Genomic DNA, 19,570 nt, shown 5'->3' on the forward strand with positions numbered 1-19,570 from the left:
CATCTTGGCCCTGTCCAGTAGTGTTCATCTCTCTCCTCCCTGCTCTGCGGATTCCTGATACAAACTTGATTTTTTTTGTATTGAACAGTGTACAGTGATGGAAACAAGAATGACTATCAAAGCAAACAATGCATGGAATAAAAAGCCAGTGTACTTCAATGCTTCTCAGGCTGGTCTGGTGATCTGGGAATGGTTTCTCATGTACTTCGGGATGTTGTGAAGCCTTTTAATAACTAACATGTTAGAGACGAGCTTGTTGTTACCTGTCTCTGAACACAGCTGAACTGGAACTCCTGGGAGCTCCAAATAGCAGGACAAAGGCTTGGTCAGACACACGTAGCTGCCAAGCACCCAGGTGTCCCTAAGCGTTGGCTTTTGCTCTTGTCAAATGAGTGATTTTTGCAGTGTGACCTGGGGGATGGCTACAACCATGACTTCTCATCCTGGGAACCTTGCTGTGCCACTCACTTCCAACCCTACTGGTGGGCAAGGTGCTAAAATGGATGAAGTATTCACTCTGTCAGCTTCCCAAGCGCTCTGGGGTCTCCCATCTGCCCCTTCCATGCCAGAAGGCTTACTTTATCCTCTGAGTGGAGGGCAAACTCGTGGAGAGTAGAGCAAGGAAGTGGACATACCGAAAATCTGGGAGCGTACCATCATCCCTGGGCGCTACTGTTTTCCAGCAGCTGTGACAGACCCTACCTGCTTATTTGGAAACCTTCTAGTTATACATGAACAAACGTGTAGGTTGAAAGGTGCTTCTCAAGGACAAATCACTGCCAGACCCATCCATTCCCTTTTATTTTTTTCCCCCTTTCGTCTTTGTGGGGAGTAGCAGCCAGACAGACCTCAGAAGCAATCCCAAGTGTTCTGACATATGGTGGATACATACAGGGAGCTTACAGCTGGTCCCAAATCCTGAACAATTTCGCTGCAGGGCGCGCCTATTTAACATCTGAATGACAGAGTCTGTGTAAGCTCTCCTACAGAAGGTGCAGGGACCCTAAAACATCATTACTTTTTCTCAACTTGATACTTGTACTACTGCACCTAACAGCACAGAAGTGCATGGTTTGTCATTTTAGGCCAAAAATGCTAAGTAAGTATGGGTCTGGAGAGGGCGGGAGGGAGGAGGGCCTGCCTAAGGCTGGGAAACACTGCTCCTAGAGCGGTGGGGAAAACCAAGCGGTTATTGCAGCTCAACACAGCCCTCTGTGCCGTGGACTCCAGGTGCCAAGGGATGAGGCTGGGCAGAAAACCAGCCTGTCTCGCTCCCAGAGTCACACCAGTGAGCTTAGCTGGACTCACAAAGCTGGACTGGGTGGGAAGTGCGGGAGCCCAGGGGAAGCCTGTGGCTTGGGCTGGCAGGGAGACGGCGGGGAGCGCAGCCCTTGGCCCCTGCATTCAAGAGCTTGGAGGGACTAAGGGGTCCTGATTTGCCTTCCTCACAGGATGCTCCTCATACTTTTTTCCATTGCTAATACATTCACAGTGGGCTGGCATCACCCTCAGGCACGCTGCAGACACAGGCTGATTTAAAGGAAACAGGCACATCAACTTCAAGTGTTCACAAAGCCCCCGTATAGTGCTCTTCGTGCAGATACACGCACAGTTAAACATTCATTAAAAATAAAAACCTTACACCTCCTCTTAGATGAGAAGAACGATTAAAAACTGCAATTGTCCTTGGTCCACGGTGGCACAGAGCATGCAGAATATAACCCACAGGAAGAGACCTGCAGCATTTGCGAGGCAGTCCCCCAACATCTGGGGCACCTGAGCCATCACAAGCTCTTTTTGCCATTGAGCAACTGAGCATGCTTGTCTTCATCCAGCTTCAAGTGCTTCGTGCTGTATTTCTTGATGAGGGTCCCTGGTATCAATGCTGCCACAGCCATCGCAAGCAGTTTGAGCAGCGTGTCCCAGGAGAAAATGGCATCCAAAGAGGTGATCTGTGACAGAATGGCTCCTGTCTGCACGCAGATGAAATTATATGGTGTAAGACCTGAAAGAATCAGAGCAGAAAAAAGCCTGTTAGCATCTCCCCCATGTAAAATTAACTCAAATAGGCCCGTGCCCAAGGCCAGACACAGGGGTCTGGGTTCGTAATGGGAAGAACAAGGTGTGATTCAAAACTTTGCTACGATTCAAAACTTCGCTGCGTTGGTGATGCACACATATGTGCAAAATGCACTGAGACTTCTAATATAAGGTTGGCAAGAAGGCAAACAGTTAAATGGGGAGATGACCCTGCCGCTCTGCCTCCCCAGCTCAGCATCCTACCCAAGGCTCGGGGATGAGCGGATGCAATGTCACGCTGCCCCCTCAGACAGTCTCCCCAGGCCTTACCGATGAGAACGGAGAAGAAGAACTGGGACACAGGGATGTTTAAAATGGGAGCTGAGAGATTCAGAAACCAGTTTGGTGTCATGGGGAACAGCCTCAGGAACAACAAGAAGAAAAATAAGGAGCTCCTGTTCTCTTCTACCTGTCAAGAGAAACGTTCCAAATTATTTCTGCTCTTCAGACAGCAGTAACACCTGAAATGTCCATGATACTAAAGTGAAATTTAAGTTTTCTTCTAACACGCCACAACATCAGTTCAGAACTGATGAAAAGTGGCAACTTTATGTAGGTATGGGATCCTAAAGGTGAGCCAGCCCCTTCCACGCCAGCAGTGAAAATGGGATCTAACCTGAACGAGAGATCAAGAAGTCAACAGCAGAACTACCTCCAGCTGTACAATGCGGTCCAGGATGGGTGGAGGCAGTTCTGGAGCACAGGGGCTTCCCAATCAATCCATTATCTTACTTTTCATTTTCCTTAGGATCTGGGATTTTCCTTGGGATCTGGGATTTGCAAACAGGCTTACTGCCAAGAGAGCGGTCTGCTCCTACATTGTGTCAGAGGAGGCCCTTAACTGACCTGATGCGTACCCTGCACGTATTCATTTTCTGACTAAGTCAACCCAAAAGGCAGCCTCCTCCAGGGGCTGTTCTGGCTGTCTGCAGAACCGAGCCTGTCCGTACCTTTCTTTGCAGCAGAGCCACTTTATCAGGAAAGTAGTAGACGACGAACTGCTTCCCGAAGGCGCCGGAGAGGAGGTAGCAGAAGGTGGCTCCCACCGATGTCAGGGCGGAGCACAGCACCAGCCCGGTCCAGGGTCCGAAGAGCGCCCCGGCCAGAACGTTCTGCCAGGGGACAAGGGCAAGTGAGCGCCCGGGAGGGGACAACGCCTGTCCCCTCCGTCCCGCTGCCTTCACCCTCTGCCTCCGGGGGCATCGATCGGGCGGACCGGCAGAGCCGTGACTCACCCGGCGCAGCACCGACCTCGCACCTTGTCCCAGCAGGCGGGACCGAGGGCTAAGGCCCCTCTGAGGGGTCCCTACCAGCCCCCCGCCCGGCGCCCCCCGCCCGGCCCCGCCGTACCAGCAGGCTGGAGCCGGGGATGGCGAAGCTCTGCTTGTAGAGGTAGGCGGCGCAGAAAAGGGCCAGCGCCGCTCCCCGGTGCTGCCTCTCGTAGTCCCGCAGGGCCTCGGCCAGCTCCCGCAGCTCCTCTAGGTCTGACGGGAACCGCAGCGGCCTGAGGAGAGGGGAAGAAAACGGGGAGCACCAGGGCCTCGCCACCGCCACCCCCCACCCCGCATCGCCGGTACCCACCTGCCCGCCTGACCCGCGCTCAGCCGGGCCGACAGGAGCCACAGGGCGACCGTGGCGGCCGCGAAGACGAGCAGCAGCCCGGCCAAACGCCGCCACATCCCGCGATGGGGCCCGGCCGCGGGCGGCGCAGGCGCGGGGCGGGGCGGGCGGTGCTGAGGGCGGGCCGCGGCCTGGAGGGAGCCACCTCCCCTCGGCGCTGAGGGTGGGCCCGCTGCGGGGGCGCGCCCCAAAAAACGCACGACGACAACGGTTTTGGGTTGGTGTGGGGTTTTTTTTGTTTGTTTTTTGTTTGGGTTTTTTTTGTTATTTCTGCAGCCCCGTTTATAAATCTCTACCCTGACGGGAGGGCCGTGCCGTGGCTCTGCAGAAGGCGCTGAGGAACCTTCAGGTGAGTTCCTTGTGAAAATGTCTGTTCACGTTCAGGCATAAGGTTCAGAAATAACATCTTCGCGTCTTAGCTCCTGCTCCAGCACGGGATGGGCTTGAAGGTTTTTTTGGTGTTCTCCGTCAGGACAAGGTCGTATCTGCACAGCTGCGGGCTGCATAAAAACACCCAACATGAGTCAAAAGTGAAAAACTTGCCTTTCTTGTGTCATGCCCCAGACAATGCCCTGCAGGAGGCTTACGTAAAATAAATCATGCTCTCAAGACAAGTGGCTTGAAGTCCACCTAAAGCGAGATGGACTTTGAGCCTTAGTGAGGTCAGAGATACCTTGAGCATGTATTCATTCTGTTCTACTTTATCTTTTGCTTTGCCTCATAGAAAAAGAAAACAGCAAGCAAACGGAGGTATTGGCTACAGAGTTCAGGGTTCCCTTTAAGCCAGTCTGCACTGTCACGGCCACCAAAAGGGTAGTCCCTCCATCTCCCCTTGGCCACCTGTGTGCTCCTGCCGGTTCCCTGTGTCGGGATTAGGGATTTTAGGCATTGTGCTGCCACTTTGAGCTGAGAGCAGGCAGTGGGCTGGCTTAGAGCTAGCCCAGCCAAAAAACAGAGGAACTACTAGGGCTTTCACCAGGGGCCACATGAGCATCAGCCCTGGCACCGGGAAGGAGAGAGAGCAGGACATCCCTCCCCGTGGCAGAGACTGATTACTTAACAGTGTTAAAATAGTCATGAAACTGTACTCATAGCCTCTGGCAGCCCCTCCTAGGGGAGAGTGTGCATCCTCTGGTGGAATGTTTGGGCATTTGCATCCAATTTTTAAAAGATTAAATGTGGATCTGGGGCTGGAAATGACTGTGGAGATGTAGGACAGGAGAAAGGGAGTGTCAGTGAGGGGGAGCTGTAGGACTTTGCTTATTAGACATGCACAATCTTTTCCATATTCTAAGACAAAGGTAAGGGTAGCAGACCTTCATGAGCTGCAAAGAAACATGTTCTGCACCTCTGTCCTTTTTTTGCTCCACCCTTCTCACTCTGTGATGCACAATCCTTGTTTTAGCCCAAATTTAAAGCATGTATGGCTTGATGTCCACATGCTGTCCTTGCACACAAGGTCAGCCTAAGAGATTCTGTACTTGGTGAGCTCAGGCAGAGATCCCCTCCTCCAAAGGTGCCCTAAAAATCGGGGAAGTTTAAGGGTAGGACCATAGAGCAGACAGAGGTTAACAAGGTTATAACATTTATCCCTGAATGTGTTTGAGAGTCGTTTAGATGTGGTGTTAGGGGATATGGTGTAGGGGAGAACTCTGTAGAGTGGGGTTGATGGTTGGACTTGATGATCCCAAGGGTCTTTTCTAACCTAAATGATTCTATGATTCCATGATTCTAAGGTGACTGAAGCAGCTGTAGAAATCTCATCAGCAAATGACCTGGTGGGTACCTCATGATGTGGGCGGTAGTCAGTGCTTTGGGGCACAGCAGCTCCCAGTTGTGGGAATTCCAGGAGCAAATTAATCTCCCTGTTTGACTGGACGTAGAAATTGGGATATTTGGGGCTGGACATCTGTATTTCCCTGAGAGCTGCATGTACTTTCAGCCCAGAGTTCAGGCCTGGGCAGCTTCTCTGTAGCTACTCAAAGGTCATTTTCCTCACCAAAGGTTAAAATGTCAGGCCACGTCAGAGCCAGACCACTAATTACGTATTTTCAGTACAATAAGACAACCTCTATGTTCAGTTTCAGCTATGGGGTTTGTGTGCATGCACTAAAGGCAGAATTTATTCGCAAGATATGTATGCAAGAGTTATTAAATGTGAAATAAATATAATTCTTCTGGATGAACTCAGCCAGGCTGGGCATCTGGGAGATTCGTTTACTTCTGTCGAGTTTGCAACAACAGAAATGGTTTGTAAACCTCTGCTTACCTTTCTGGATTTGTAAGTGACCGGAACCTCATTTGGAGAATCCTGAGTTTGAATTTTGGGCCAATGACAGATCCCGTGGAAAATGTCAAGGAAATTCTTTCTACATTTTCAAAGTGCTTGTTGAATCCAATTAGCAAAGTGATTTGGTTGTACTGCTGAAAGGCTGCAGCTTCTCTAAAGATAAAGCAGACAAAGTGTCAGTCACCGAGGGAATAGCACCATTTTTAATATATTCAGTATAATATTAGAAACGGTGCTAGGGGAGGAGGAGGACTGAATTTATGATTAGTTTCTGGTTTACAGGAAATGGGTGTGGATTCAGGTTTCCAGGTGTGAACCTGCTCAGCCACTTCTGCACTCTGTTATTTGGGGTGGGAGTGGGGACGCCAAGGTCTGATGCTGTTTCCTCTGGTCCCAAAGCAGAATCCTCACAGTGGTTTTGTTTTGAACCCGAGTGCACTGGACCCAGGTGATGTTCATACCTGGCTGTCTGTGTGGACCTCAGCACCAAGTCACCCCTGGAGACTGCAGAATAGGTTGGCGTACATAAAAATCTGTTTGTAACAACGCCGCATGTCTAAGCTCTACAGATGGAAGACTGTACCTTGGGGGTATTAGTGCCCCTAACTACATTTCTGATAGTTCTCTTCTGGCAAATGCAGCAGAAGCGTCTGTAAAACAATGCAGCGTTGTCTGGAATTAATGGGGAGTAATCCACCTTCTCAGGATAGGAAAACAGCACAGCCATGAAGTCTCGCAGGGCTGAGGTTTGACCTTTTTGGCAGAATGGCCAGTCCCACTTTGAGATATGCATGAAAACTGCACCTGTCTTGGGGCAAAAGTCGCAGAGCTGCTCACAAGAACACTGTGGCCACATGACACGTGCTTTATATAGCTGGTTGTATGGCTATAGCTTAAGATTTCCCTTATAAAGGTGAAGTCTGCAGATGTGACTGGACGTGTATCCCGGTTGCAACATTCAAAATGACTGGCCTTGTTTAGAAGTTTTAGGAGGCCTGACAAATAGGGCAAGTTTTAACCTGTCAAAGGTGTCTACAACGTGTGCGTGTGTGACTGTGCTGCCTGGTGGGCTGTCAAGCGCTCAGCAGAGCAGGGGCATCCTGTTGTGCAGCCCCAGGGAGCTATGCAGATTGCTCCCGAGAAAACAGATACGGCTGGGAGAGTATGCAGTTAGAGACATTTGGGAAAACTAGTTGAGCAGGACTTGTTTGGCTGAAGTGTGTTAAGATCAATCAGGAATTTGCTTGTCCCCATAAGCACCAGTCATTAATTTGCCTCTCCAAGTGGAATGAATTGATTTGGGTGTTACATATTCAGGCCCAGGTTCATCCCAGCAGTCTTGGGCACCCGGAGCTGGACTGGAACACTCCCAGGAAAGGGAAGGAAAGAGGGGGAGCTGTGTTTTTCCACCTTCTTTAGTGGAAGCCTAGGACAGCCATGCCGCTGACTGGAATTGTCCACTTCAGTGATGAAGGTGACTGAGAAGGGTCCGAACCAAAGAGCTGGGCCGTCAGCTGGTGTGCACTGGGGGAGTCTGTGAAAATTGCATAGGGCCAGGAAAGCCCTAAGGCATGTACACTATCGACTATCAGCAGAGAAATTAGAGGAGGAAATCTTACCTCCTCCCAGGCACAGTTGTACCAAGTGATTTGCTAACATTTACAGATGATCAGATCGGTAAGACTTACGGATTAACTTTAGATTCTGCCTCCTTCCCAGTTTCATCAGCTAGTACAATGCTGAAGGTGCCTCTTCTGGTGTCTTTGTTCCACGTAATGATATCCACAAGGTAGTGATAAACTGCAGTGAGAGTGAGAGTGAGCGCGGTTAGACTCTGCACGCTCTGCTCTCAGCCCGGCTGTGTGCATCTCTGGGAGCTGAACTGCAGCTGGAGGACATCTTTCTCCCACTTGCTCATCTGACACAACCCGTTCAATTTATCGCAAAAATCTCTTTCTCCTTCCTTTGCAGAGATTCCTAACAGCAATATTAAGAGATGTCTGGGAAAGCACTACAGCAAGGGTTACACAACTGGCACGCAAGGGGGTCTCTCTGTGGCTTTCAGCATGCCGCCTTTCACTCCCTGCCTTCCCTGTTCATTTTCAGATTGGCTTTTCTTTTTCCTGTCCACCTCTCATCCCTTTCGTTTCTGATCCCAGCATCTATCATTTGTCTTCTCTGTCATGGAGCAGAATCGTCCGCTCTTTACTCACTGAATTCACTTGCTGACCAGCACTGGAGCCCAGGCCATAATCGCTGCCCATGGCTCGGTATGTTGGTAATCACCAGGGTGAAACCTTTTTTCACCAATTCCCCCTCTCCTGGGCCCCTTCCCTGCGCCTTTCACTTTTGTCCAGGGTAGCTTTTTAACCTGTTCAGCTCAGAGCAGGTCTTTGACTCTCATTGTTCCCACACACCTCTTACTTGCATGCAAGAGCGGTGTGTTGTTTTGAAACACGGTTTAGGAACTACCCTTTTATGTTTCATTTGCATGTTCTCAACAAATTTCCTAGCAGCGTAAGCAAGATGAGCCTGTTTTTGTGCATCTCTAGCGAGTAGCTGGCTTTCACAGCACCAGGCGGGTTTGCAGATAAGGAATGTAATGGCAAGACTGCAGATGGACACAGTTCTATCCAGCAGCCACTAGCTTTTTCTAAAATGCTGGCTATGATGCCAATACCAGCTAACCATTGCAGAAGGAGGCAATGCGCAAAGAAAAATCAACTCAGAAATCTTAGTCACTTACTGCAAAATGGCTCTTCGTCCGCTGTATCAAAAAACATACTTGTCACTGGATGGCTCTGTTGTGTTAAATAGCTTTTCCACTTATGGGCATAATAGCCTATAGACGACAGTTTGAAAATGAAACAGAGTTACTAGACAGGTATATAAGCAATGAAATTGCTGAAAATAACAAGCAAATACTTAAGAAATAGTATATTGCTTGCCAGCTGCAAGGTAGTACTGTGACACATCCTTCCGTACTCCGTAGACTTATACCAGGGCTTAATTTTATTTGTGTAACTAAAGCCAACCGAGCGTCTAAATACACCTGGTTACTGTTTAAGGCTTATTTTAAGCTTCATCTTTTTCCACATCTGATATCCATGGTCAAGAAGGATTGCATATTGCAGCGCAGAATGAAAATCATCCCCTTAGCTTTGCAAGTTCATTTCTGGAAGCATCAGGTTTTTTAGCATCAACGTTTCAGAAATGGCAGCCTGCAGCTGGGCTGTCACATCCAGGCTGGGACACCTCTGTGGGTAAGTTACCAAAAACCCCAGACTACCCTTTGTTCACCCCTCTGCCACTCCTTTTAGAGTCAAGAGGGGTTTGTAGTGCTGAAAATTTCTTAGAAAAGATTATGTTTTAGCAAGAACGTGGCCCTATCCCTCAAACTCTGCAACTAATGGACTTTATTAATTGTTTCTGTGACTTTATTGTAAAGATCCCAAGTCTTGTTTTGGTTTTTCTAGTTCTGGATCCTTTACGTGTGGATTTCTGTTCTAGATCATAATGTGATGTGACCGTACAAAGAGCAGGAAAATTTCTCAGGCCTGTTTTACCCGCAGCAAAGGCTTGTACCTCTGCAGAAGTCAAGGAGGGACTCAAAAACATCAGTGGAAATAACCTACATGCTTTTGCAAAGCACCGTGTTGTGTTAATCCTTTAGCAAAACATTTGTCACGCACCAAGTTATAGTAATGATGGGCAACTCTGTCAGACACATGTATTCAGGATGCATTGGCATTCCCTGGATCCTTACCTACGGTGGGGCATGGCATAGGCCAAAAAGTTTCGCAGCTGGTACATTTGCCGTTCCTGTAACTTCTGTAGGAGTCACACGGGTACGCGGTGATATCGCAGCTCTGCTTCAGGGATGACAGGAACAGGAAAACAGACCTCTGGTGGTCACACTTAAAATACTGCAATCCTTAACCATACACAGGGAAGAAATATTTTGTTAGCAATCCTCGTGCTTCAGCAAAACGGCATTAATGCGCTAGCAAAAAAGGACACACCAGCGGACGGTCACTGGCCAGTCTGAACACAACAGGTTGAACTGGGGAGCACTGGGCTGTGGCTGAACAGTAAGTGGGCGCTAGCCTCTCCCTTTGAGTGCACTCAGCTCTGCCTGTGTCTGCTTTACTTTTCGTCTTGATTTTTTTGGTTTTAAAAACATTTATGTTCATTTTGTTACTGTGTTACTGCAGTTCCAGAGGATCCAGCTATGGATCCTACTCTGTCTGAGGTGTTCTCCTCTGAGCTCAGGCCTGACAGCTGGATATTGGTTTGTTGGTTTTTTTTGCACATGGCCTTCTATTTTGGTGTAAAAAACTCTTTAGAAAGACATAACTAATCAAATGAGTTGCTGCATGAGCAGCAAAAACCTCATTTCCTATGGATTTTTGTTTCAGGCTGGTTTCCTATGTAGATTCTCTTGGGTCTGATACGGGTTGAATTCATGTTATTGCCTTTCCTTCTGTAAGGTATCTTCTTCACCCAGCTTTCACAAAACCAGTTCTGCTGCCTGGTTGGAAAGGAAAAAAGCTTTCTTGCATTCAGGACTAGGGCTCTACCTGCCAGACTGCACTGTTGGTCCCTGCCAAGAAAGGCGCATTGGATTCGGTATAACAGCCTACCCCACACTCATCTTCAACCTGTTTGCTCAACAGGTTCTTGCCATTGCTGTTCCTTGGGGTTTTGTGTGTGTTCTAAGTAATTAAAAAAAAAATAAAAAATCCCACAGGTTTTCTAAATGTAGTCACAAAATGGAGGACAAATCTACCTGATGACTTTTTGCTTGGAAAATTAATCCCGTTTGCATTTGTGACAGAGAGCAGAGGGATCACCCCTGACTCATGTGTCTGCCTGGTGCACATCAGCTGAACTGTTACATCGGTGTGCGGCATCAGCACTGGGAAGAGACTGCTGTCATGGCTTTCCCAGAATGTAGTTTTCCTGTATTGTCTAAGCAGTGATGATGTTTCTCTGGCCTTCTCCTCTTTTCTGATTGGAAACATTTTGTCAGCGTCTATGCAATTCAAGGCAGAATTAATTACCAGAAAATATTGTCAGTGGACAGCCAGGCTGGTCGGTCCCACCGTTAGGGTAGAAGTCTATGTGGCCTAGTGCTTCTGCGTAACCTAGTCCTGACAAAAGAAAATATAAGAGGTGAGGGAATATTAAATCGTAAAAGGCAGAAGAAACAAACATAAGAAACTAACTGGAAAAAATAATCGTTACTTAGCTCTAGGAGGCCTGCCTGTGCAGGAATATTAATGTCATTCATCTCTTTAGGCAGCAGGCCAAATGGTTGTGACCCAGCTGTGTCATTTTAGCAATGGTATCAAGTACCTAAAATAAGTCTGTGTGCGTGACAGTACAAAATTTGTCTTTTTGTGTCACTGCCTACAGGAGAGAAAAAGGGATGTGAAGCACTGGGTCTTGCTGTGCTGCTGAAGTCCGAGTTCTTGGAGGGACTGGGAGAAGACGAGAGGCAGCAACGATGTGGGAAAGCTGGGGGCAGGATGCCAGTGGGAGCAGAGCTGGCCTGGCTGGCAGATGTGAAGATGTGCTGTCCACCGGCTGGGAAAGGAGAGGGCTGAGGGAGATGCCAGATTTGCCCCAGAGGAGGCTTTAGCCCACAGAAGGTGGGGTGAAGACTGGAAGCATCAAGCCACAGGGCTGGGGATAACTGATGTGCTGTGCATTGAGGTGTGTGACTAGCTTTTGAGATGCTGCGTGCTCGGCAGCAGGCTGACCCTGCAGTGTGACCCTAGTGTGGAACTGCTGTGGCAGGACTGGGTGCTGCCGCTTTCCTGTGCTCCCCATCAGTCTCTAGGTTTCCTCGTATTGGTGAAGAGGAGAAATGTTACATACCGTCGGTGTCGGAGTGAATGACGTCAACAAACTGTGCGTCTGTAGGATCCAGTCTCTCGCTGGGCGGCTTTCCTCTGTACAAGGGGCCTGCCGGGTCAAGACCTGCAACCCAAAACCATGCGTGTGGCATCACTTCAGTACTGTGCGGCTCACTCCGCTCATGGGGGACAGCTGTCCTCGAAGCAAAAGGACTGACGGGAGGAAGGGCTTACCTGTGATTCTTCCAAGTGTACCATCAAACATCTGTCCCACAAAGCCAGAGATGTGTGCTCCCAGGCTCACTCCTATCATGTGCAAGGAGTCAAGTGATGCTCCATCAAGCTGAGATTTAAAAGTACTTGTGGTCACAGATTTTAGGCACATGAAAGGCATAAAAATATCAGGAGGAGGAACGTAAATGCATCTCCCTACTTTTCCCACATTTTCCCTTGGTGTGTTCCGCTCTGTGTAAATATTTCCCCTTTGATAGTGCCACAGTACAACCAGCACTTGTGTTGGAGGCTGAGAGAGCTGCGATGTTCAGGCAATGGTTGTATTTTTCTGGGGCAGTGACTACAAGTGTGGACAGACAGTGCAGACAGGAATGGGTATTCATGGGCCCCATGAGTACAACTCCAGTGTCCACATGTGGTTCCTGCAAGGCATTAGCAGACACAACGATCCTAATGATCCAGTGTCATCATTGCCTGTGCAACAGCTTCGAGGAACTGTGAACTGTAGCTGATCCCCATAAGCTGACTTTTGTACATCCAGAAAGTGGAAATAGAGTTTCTGTGTATGGGAAAACGTATCAGTAGAGCTTTGTATCCAGAAATGTAGAGACTTAGAGTGTAAACTGAATATTGCAACAAAATACCATCATACCAAGTCCAAGGGTAGATTTTGGCACTGCATTATAGCTGCATTTCCAAAAATGAATGCATTCCTTTTTAGGAGTTCCTTCTCCTAGACAACATTTCCTTTCTGCCCTTTATATACTGTGCATTAATGACTGTATCATAGTGTGAACATTCAACTTACCAACATTTCATCAATAAGTTTCTTCAGAATCTCAGCAACTTTCTTGCAGTTTCGGGAAGCATTACTGTAGATGAGAGTTGTTGCCCCCTGGTTCCAGTCCACAAGGATGACATTCATGTCCTCTACAGAAAGCAGCAGATGTACCAAGTTAGGGATCCAGACAGGGGCAGAGCCCGTGAGTCGGTATCCGTGGATGATGAAAGTAGTTTTCTTGGTCACATCTAGATACTTGGAGGCTGTTGAATTGAGCTCTTCAGCACATTTTGGGTTCTGTCTGGTGTACAGCAGCAGCTTCACTTTCAGGTCTGTCCCTATCAAAGCGTTGCTGAAGCCAAGAGCTGTGAATGCAGGGCATGTCTCCCCGGGGTCTGAAAAGAGCACAGTGTGGCAATCCTGAGGTTAGCTCCAGTGCGTTTGCTCTCACCTTTTCTACCTGCCAGCCCTGCACAGGCACAGGTTGTGAGGTCTCTGAGCCGGGGCTGCTCCTTTCCTCTCCATCATGGTCATGACTGGAGTTACCCTGAAACTTAGGTTTTCTTGCTGTGTTGGAACTAAGACAGCAAGACTATGCTGCTTCTCGGAGCAGCATTGCCTGAAATGGCACAGTCCTGTTTCCACTAGCAGCTGGGAGCTGGCATGGACTTTCCCCAAAAATCCACTAGAGTGAGGAGGGTATTAGAGACTGACAACTAGGATGGTTGCTCTATTGGTTTGAGAGCGCACACAGAGGCTCTGGACAGGTTCTAGGGTAAAGGGATATCCTCGTGGTTCGTTTGCAACTCCAGTCTGGAGCTGACAAGCTGCAGAGGATCTTGCTGTTGTGAGGGGCAGCTCAATGCCTCATTTGTATTTGCAGATGCAGCCTGCTATTTCAGACTGCAAAATGGGACACCCTTTGACTGCCTGAGATACGCTACTGATATTGCCTTATACACAGCTGAAGAGTAACTGAATTTTGTGTAAGTGCTGCTTTATGGGATGGTCTCTGCCATTTGAAAGCCTGTCTTTGTTCCTTGCTTTTCCAGCAGAACACCAGCTGAGCCTTCAGAGTCCAACACAATCTCCAACAGGCCACTGGCAGGGAATAGAATAACTGTCTCCAGACAGACACCGCTTATGAGGGCCCTCCCAGGTTTTGTAGCCTCTTCCTGGCTCACAATCCTTTTCCTCAAATCCCCTTAATCTTATTGAAGAACCTTGTGGGAGAGAATGTCTCTCTAACACGTGCACCCTGGGTTGCAATAATTGCTCAGGCTGCAGTCGCTAAAGAAATCTTCCTGATCTTTGTTGCTGAAAGGGCTGTGCAGTAGGTAGAATGGTTTAGAAAAGCTGCAGCTGTAAGCTAATTGTGCTCCAGCAAATCTCCAATACTCTGTGCATTTTAATTCCTAAATGATGAAACTCTCACAGTTTCTATGAGTAACTTTCCCTTTTCTCCTCCTATGGAAATCAAGAGCATGAGAGTGATATAAATGCTCTGTGCCCAGCATATAAAATGATGTGCTCAGTTGCCATAGTTCTGCTAATTACTTTGTAGAAGCCCCAGGAGCTTCAGAAATAAAAGTTAATAGGCTAAAAGGATATTGCAGTTAAGTCCAACCGGATATTTTAAATTACTACCATAAATTCAGAAATAAATTTTAACATTTGAAATCCATGGAGTATAAAGCCTATGATAAAATACGAATAGCAGGACAGAAGTCGTGGAAAATGAGCCCTCAGCCAGAACATCGGTTGAAATCAGTGTCCTTTGAATAGAGGGTGTTCTATCTCTGTAATGCTTCAATGGGGGCTCCCAGGGGCAGTGGGACTCTGGGCCCTGCTTGCAAGGCTAAAGGTCACCTGGGTGGCTGTCTCCTGACCAGCTTGCTCTCACCTCATTCGTACAGTGCTCCAGAGAAACAGGAGTAAGAGTTCTCCTCTGACACTGCTAACGTGGAGATCTCAAGGTAACAAGCAGAGAAAAGTTAGCATTTTTTGCTGGTACACACCAGCATACACAGTGATACTCAACGACTGTCCTCTAGGTGCTACTGCAACATAAAAAAATACAATTATCCTTAATTTTTACTAATAACTATAAATTGTTTTAGTTATTGTAGAGTGTTATTATATAGTATTATTAATCATCTTAACCGCCACTGAAGCTGTAGTAATACAGGTAGAAATGCCAGGCAAGAATTACTTCTATATGGTGCAAGATTGCACTGATTGCTTAATTTGTTTCTATATCTCCTGCATTGTGCTCAGACTTGCCCAGAGGAGCACTATGCTTGTCGACAGAACAGCCCAAACCTTCCAGTAAAGGAGAGCTTTTAAAAGAGCTGATCGGCATTTGCTAATACCTAAGACAGGAACTGTTTAAAAAGCCTTGTTATATCTGCACCAAGTCTGTTAGATTTGTTCTATTTTGATTAACTAAATCAGATCAGTGCTAATAGTGGGGGGAAACCTGCCAGCTTCTCTTCTGGCAGGCCGGTGCCTATCCCAGGCTCATCCACCATGTGTTACAAAAGCTGGCGCATGAGGACAGCCAGTTATCCTGGCTTTGCTCTTCATTCCGAGGAGCACAGCGAATCCTACCCAAATGGCTGGAAGTGTCTTTGAAACTCCAACAAGATCTCTCTGATGGGGCAAGAGGCTTATTGAGATTAACTCTGCAAGCAAATAAGTGAGGTGGAAACTCACAGCCTGGCACTGTATTTAACCAGTGTCCAACAGACCACTTCCCTCGAGGAAAAGGTGAATAGATGTGGCAATTAACCAGTGTCTCGTTAACTTGGCCATTAGCTTGCTGAGCAGCCTTGGGCAATTTGCTTTTCTCCCTCTGATCGGTTTTTCTGATGTGTAAAATAGGACGGCAAACAGCAGTTTCCTGGGTGAGGTGCTCTGACATCCCAGCACCTGCAGCAGGGTGGCATGCCAGTCTATTTGCTACGTGGGAGCTGGACATCTTTTGTCTTGAGCTTGAGACCAGCCTCTGAGGTGCTATTGCAGCAGGAGGGGCATCTTCAGAATAACTTCGTTCTGAAGTTACATACATATATGTATGTTCTGAAGTCATATACACCCAGATACGAGTGTTGTGCCATGAGAATAGTCTCAGGCAGACTCCATGGTATTTACTGCAGTCAGTGCTACTAAAGGCCCTCATTCCTTTCTTGGAGACACTGTTTGGAGGCTTCTTCTTCCCAGGTGTTCATCCCATAGACAGGCAAGGTTTGCAATAAATTGCATTTTGGGGCTGTGATCTTGAGGCTGGCTGCATGAATAGAATAGTGTCTGAACTTCTTAACTCCGCCAGTCTGTCCTCTTGCAAAGTGAAGTTCCATCAGATTTTCACTTCAGTGGGTCAGTGGTCACTTGGTCACATCTGTAGTTGTCCTAGCTGTGGTCCTTGGGAGACTGTGTGGCCATGCAGAGCCCGTGAAGGGGGCTGCTCACCCACTCAACACCTTGCGTGGACCTCAGATAAGCTTCTGCGTCTGCCCGCAGTTTCACCGACGCTCAAAACACTGTCACCTTGCCTGGGCTTTTCACAGTGTGTTTCAACGGACCGGTCTTTATGCATCAAGGAGGAGGCTTCAGCATTAAGCACACTTCACTACCACGCAGCAAATCTCAGCAGCAGGAGTGAAGATTTCCATCACTTTTCCACAGAGACAGTGTGCCCTCTACCTCTTAAACCGGTCTTTGGTGTCTCACTGTGTTTCCTTGGTGCCTTTTCACACAATTCTCTTTTTCCACTTCTTATGACTACATTTCCTACAGCATATTTAACAAACTTAATTTAAGAAAAATGTGACCCCAAGATTACTCCAGAGAACCTGATGAAATACAAGTTAGCATTTATTATAATACTGTGTGGTTTTGTTTTTTTTTTTTTTTTAATCCTGTTTGTTTTCCCTACAAGGCAGAGCGCTGTAACTTGACTTGCTCCCGTGTGTATGCTAACACAAGGCAGTACATTTGTTTATTGCTACACAGGTTGATTCTTTATAGGGCTGTAAGGATATCAAATGAAGCTTATTGTTCATAAACGGTAATTCATCGTTCGCGTCTGTCATATAAGACGCTGCTGAAAAGAAATCATTCTTCTCTGAAGATTTCAAATAACATTTTCAGTGTCGATGGATAGTACTTATATAAGAGAAATGTTTGCAAAGTGAGGAAAAGATAATAAAAATGACTTCTGGTTTTACATTTGGAAGTCTTACAGCTGACTACATTCATGTAACCAGTATAATTTGCTTTGCCAAAATAAATAATGCTAGTGAAAACCCCTATGCAGTAACTATCATGCAGAGGGTAGATATATTCATGTTTCCGCAAAGCACAGAAAGCGTGTTATATTTGACAAAAACATTCAAAACAAACAGTGGAGTTCTTACCTGTTTTCACCCCATACAAAAGGTAGATGAACATGGCACACAGCCTCAGCATATGGACTTCCGCATGAAACTTCTACAGGCAAAAGATTTTAAGGTTCCCACAATTTCTTTGGCATGTGTCTGCTGTCACTGACAAGAGCTTGTTCTCGTTTTCTGCCAGTAACAGTAGGTGTGGTGAAAGGAGGAAGTTACCAGCCAAGAAATGAAGACCAGTCTTTAGTTATACAACTAAAGCTACTTCTTAAAAAGGTGGGGCGCCTTCTATTCTACCAGGTTTCCTTATTTTAAATATAGTTTGCCCTGGGGAATGACTAATCAACAACATAATGGTTTGGTATCACGCTGTAAGCAGCAATTTGACTACACGTGTTGCAACTAATGAAATTTTTGCGTGTCTATTTGTCTTTTGCAAAGAATGTCAAAAGGCAGCAAAGAACGTAGGTGTCACTGCACGTCTGATAAGTATCTGGGCAGGGCCAGCACTTGGTTTCACAGGGCCCTACCTATTGGTAGTGTTCATGACAATCCCTACTCTCCCACATCCCTTCAGCTCTCCTGAGCACCCGGTCGTCCTAACGCAGGAGGCGGATGCCCAGCGCCACGTCATGACAAAGGGAGGGAACCAGTTCGAGTCAGTCTGCGTCTCCATCGGGCTGCCAAGCAACTGCTGCCTTGGATGACACTCATACACCTGGCATCCCCACCACACTTCGTTGCAGCCCTGCTGGAACCTCACGAATCCCGCTGTAATCCAAGTAAAAAGGCTTTTTTTTTTCTTTTTTCCCCTGCTGGACAGGAGTAAGAAGATGGCAGATGCAAAGGCAACTGTCAGGGGCGGGACAGGAAGTCTGAAATTGGAGCTGGAAGATTGTGGCAAAATTGATAAGATGAGGGTGGTGGGGATGTAGAAGAGGGTTGTAAAGGGTGAGAGAGGGAAGAGGAAGAGAGAAGAGGGATGGCTGCTGGATTGAAGCTGTGTGGTAGCTTTGCCTAATGTTTTCTTAGCAAATTCTTCTAAGTTAAGTCAGGGAAAGGGAACATGGGGAGGATCAGAAACACCTCATTAAGCACAGGCTCTGTTTTTTCCCCCGGTGATGATCCAGTGAGGAGCTGAACTATTACAGTTCCCAGCTGCATAGCTGTTTCTTTGGTCCATACTGTACGTATTAAGCTTTTTGACTTTGCTAATTCTTGGGTTAATCCTTAACTCTGCCTGCTGGCTGTCTGCAGCTCCTCCTTGTTCAGACAAGTGCGTGCTGCTTGTCTGGCGCAGGCACGGCTTGCCGCTCAGGCAGAGGCATGCACCCAGCAGCACACGTGGTTTTTTCACGAGCACCTCGAGCTCTCCCTCTGCATGCAGCTCCACAATCACGGTCTCACAGGACGTGTGCCGTGCTGTGACTCCTTTTGGTAATCACACAGGGCAAAGGTGGGTTTTGTTATTTTGAAGAGGATAAACATTGAGGAAAGACGCCAAAAAACTTCTGTGGAGTCTGGAAGCTGCAAGCTCCAGGAAAGTGCTTTTTGTGATGCAATGGCACAAGAATAATTTGAAACATTGTTTTCCTTCCAGTTCCTTTCTCACCTCTACCAGTAATCCTAAACTCTGTCAAAATATTTTCTCCCTAGCAAGTTCTGCCAGTGGTGCGAAGGAATCGGTCCAACGGTGAAGCATGCAAGATGAACAGAAGGCTTTTACCTATTGCAAAAGACGTTTGAGAATCAGAGATAAAATGAGACAAAGAAATCAAGAGGGCCTTGCCTATCTTCTCGGCATAAAAAGAAGTAACAATTTATTGCCTGAAGCTAAGCCCCACTTGTTCCTTTTCCCCATCACTTTCCTCATATCTCTGTTTCCCATCTGAGACAGCACATCCAAGCAGCTCTTGTTTCAACAGGTGGTACACGGGGACTGGCGGATTCATCCCTCTAACTCTCCATCACCCCTCGAGAGAATGATTTTGAGTAACCACCATTTTAGCATAAACTAGACTGTCTGTTTACAGTAAGCACATTGGCAATCATACCCAGGACGTCAGCACTGGAAATGCTGTCCAGCTCCACCGTCGAATCCTGAGGAGTTCAAATAACCCCGTGTTTACAGATTACTTCCAGCTCTTGAATCCTGTTGACCAACCTTTCACACCTGCCCCATGCAACCTTCCTCAGCCGCACACTAGTTAAAGATGGTAACAGCTGACTTAGGGTTATTTGATTTTCGTACGCTGAACTCCAGCCACAGACTACACAGGAATACTTCTTGGGACATAAGCCTTCAGGGTCAGAA

General features: G+C 47.4%; 2 protein-coding genes across 3 annotated transcripts; both read right to left on the reverse strand.

Moving 5' to 3' along the window:
- Positions 1-991: 991 nt before the first annotated feature.
- Positions 992-4,066, reverse strand: TMEM41A (transmembrane protein 41A). Of its 2 annotated transcripts, XM_074592645.1 has the most exons (5): positions 3,661-4,066; positions 3,430-3,583; positions 3,030-3,191; positions 2,350-2,488; positions 992-2,005 (listed from the first exon to the last, which is right to left on the reverse strand). In XM_074592645.1, the coding sequence occupies exons 1-5, from the start codon at positions 3,756-3,758 to the stop codon at positions 1,785-1,787; spliced, it is 774 nt and encodes a 257-aa protein (XP_074448746.1). In that variant the 5' UTR covers positions 3,759-4,066; the 3' UTR covers positions 992-1,784. The 2 variants fall into 2 exon arrangements, with proteins under 2 accessions (XP_074448746.1, XP_074448747.1); XM_074592646.1 differs by lacking the exon at positions 2,350-2,488 and having other exon boundaries at positions 3,661-3,896.
- Positions 3,970-17,468, reverse strand: LIPH (lipase H). The gene is made up of 10 exons (XM_074592644.1): positions 17,284-17,468; positions 12,893-13,260; positions 12,085-12,193; positions 11,873-11,974; positions 11,053-11,142; positions 9,756-9,923; positions 8,736-8,831; positions 7,678-7,789; positions 5,969-6,142; positions 3,970-4,199 (listed from the first exon to the last, which is right to left on the reverse strand). Exons 1-10 carry the CDS (start codon positions 17,333-17,335, stop codon positions 4,115-4,117), a joined length of 1,356 nt encoding a protein of 451 aa, XP_074448745.1. The 5' UTR covers positions 17,336-17,468; the 3' UTR covers positions 3,970-4,114.
- Between the last annotated feature and the right edge of the window lie 2,102 nt (positions 17,469-19,570).

This window comes from Larus michahellis, chromosome 6 (genome assembly GCF_964199755.1).
Source record: "Larus michahellis chromosome 6, bLarMic1.1, whole genome shotgun sequence".
In the NCBI taxonomy this organism is placed as follows: Eukaryota; Metazoa; Chordata; class Aves; order Charadriiformes; family Laridae; genus Larus; species Larus michahellis.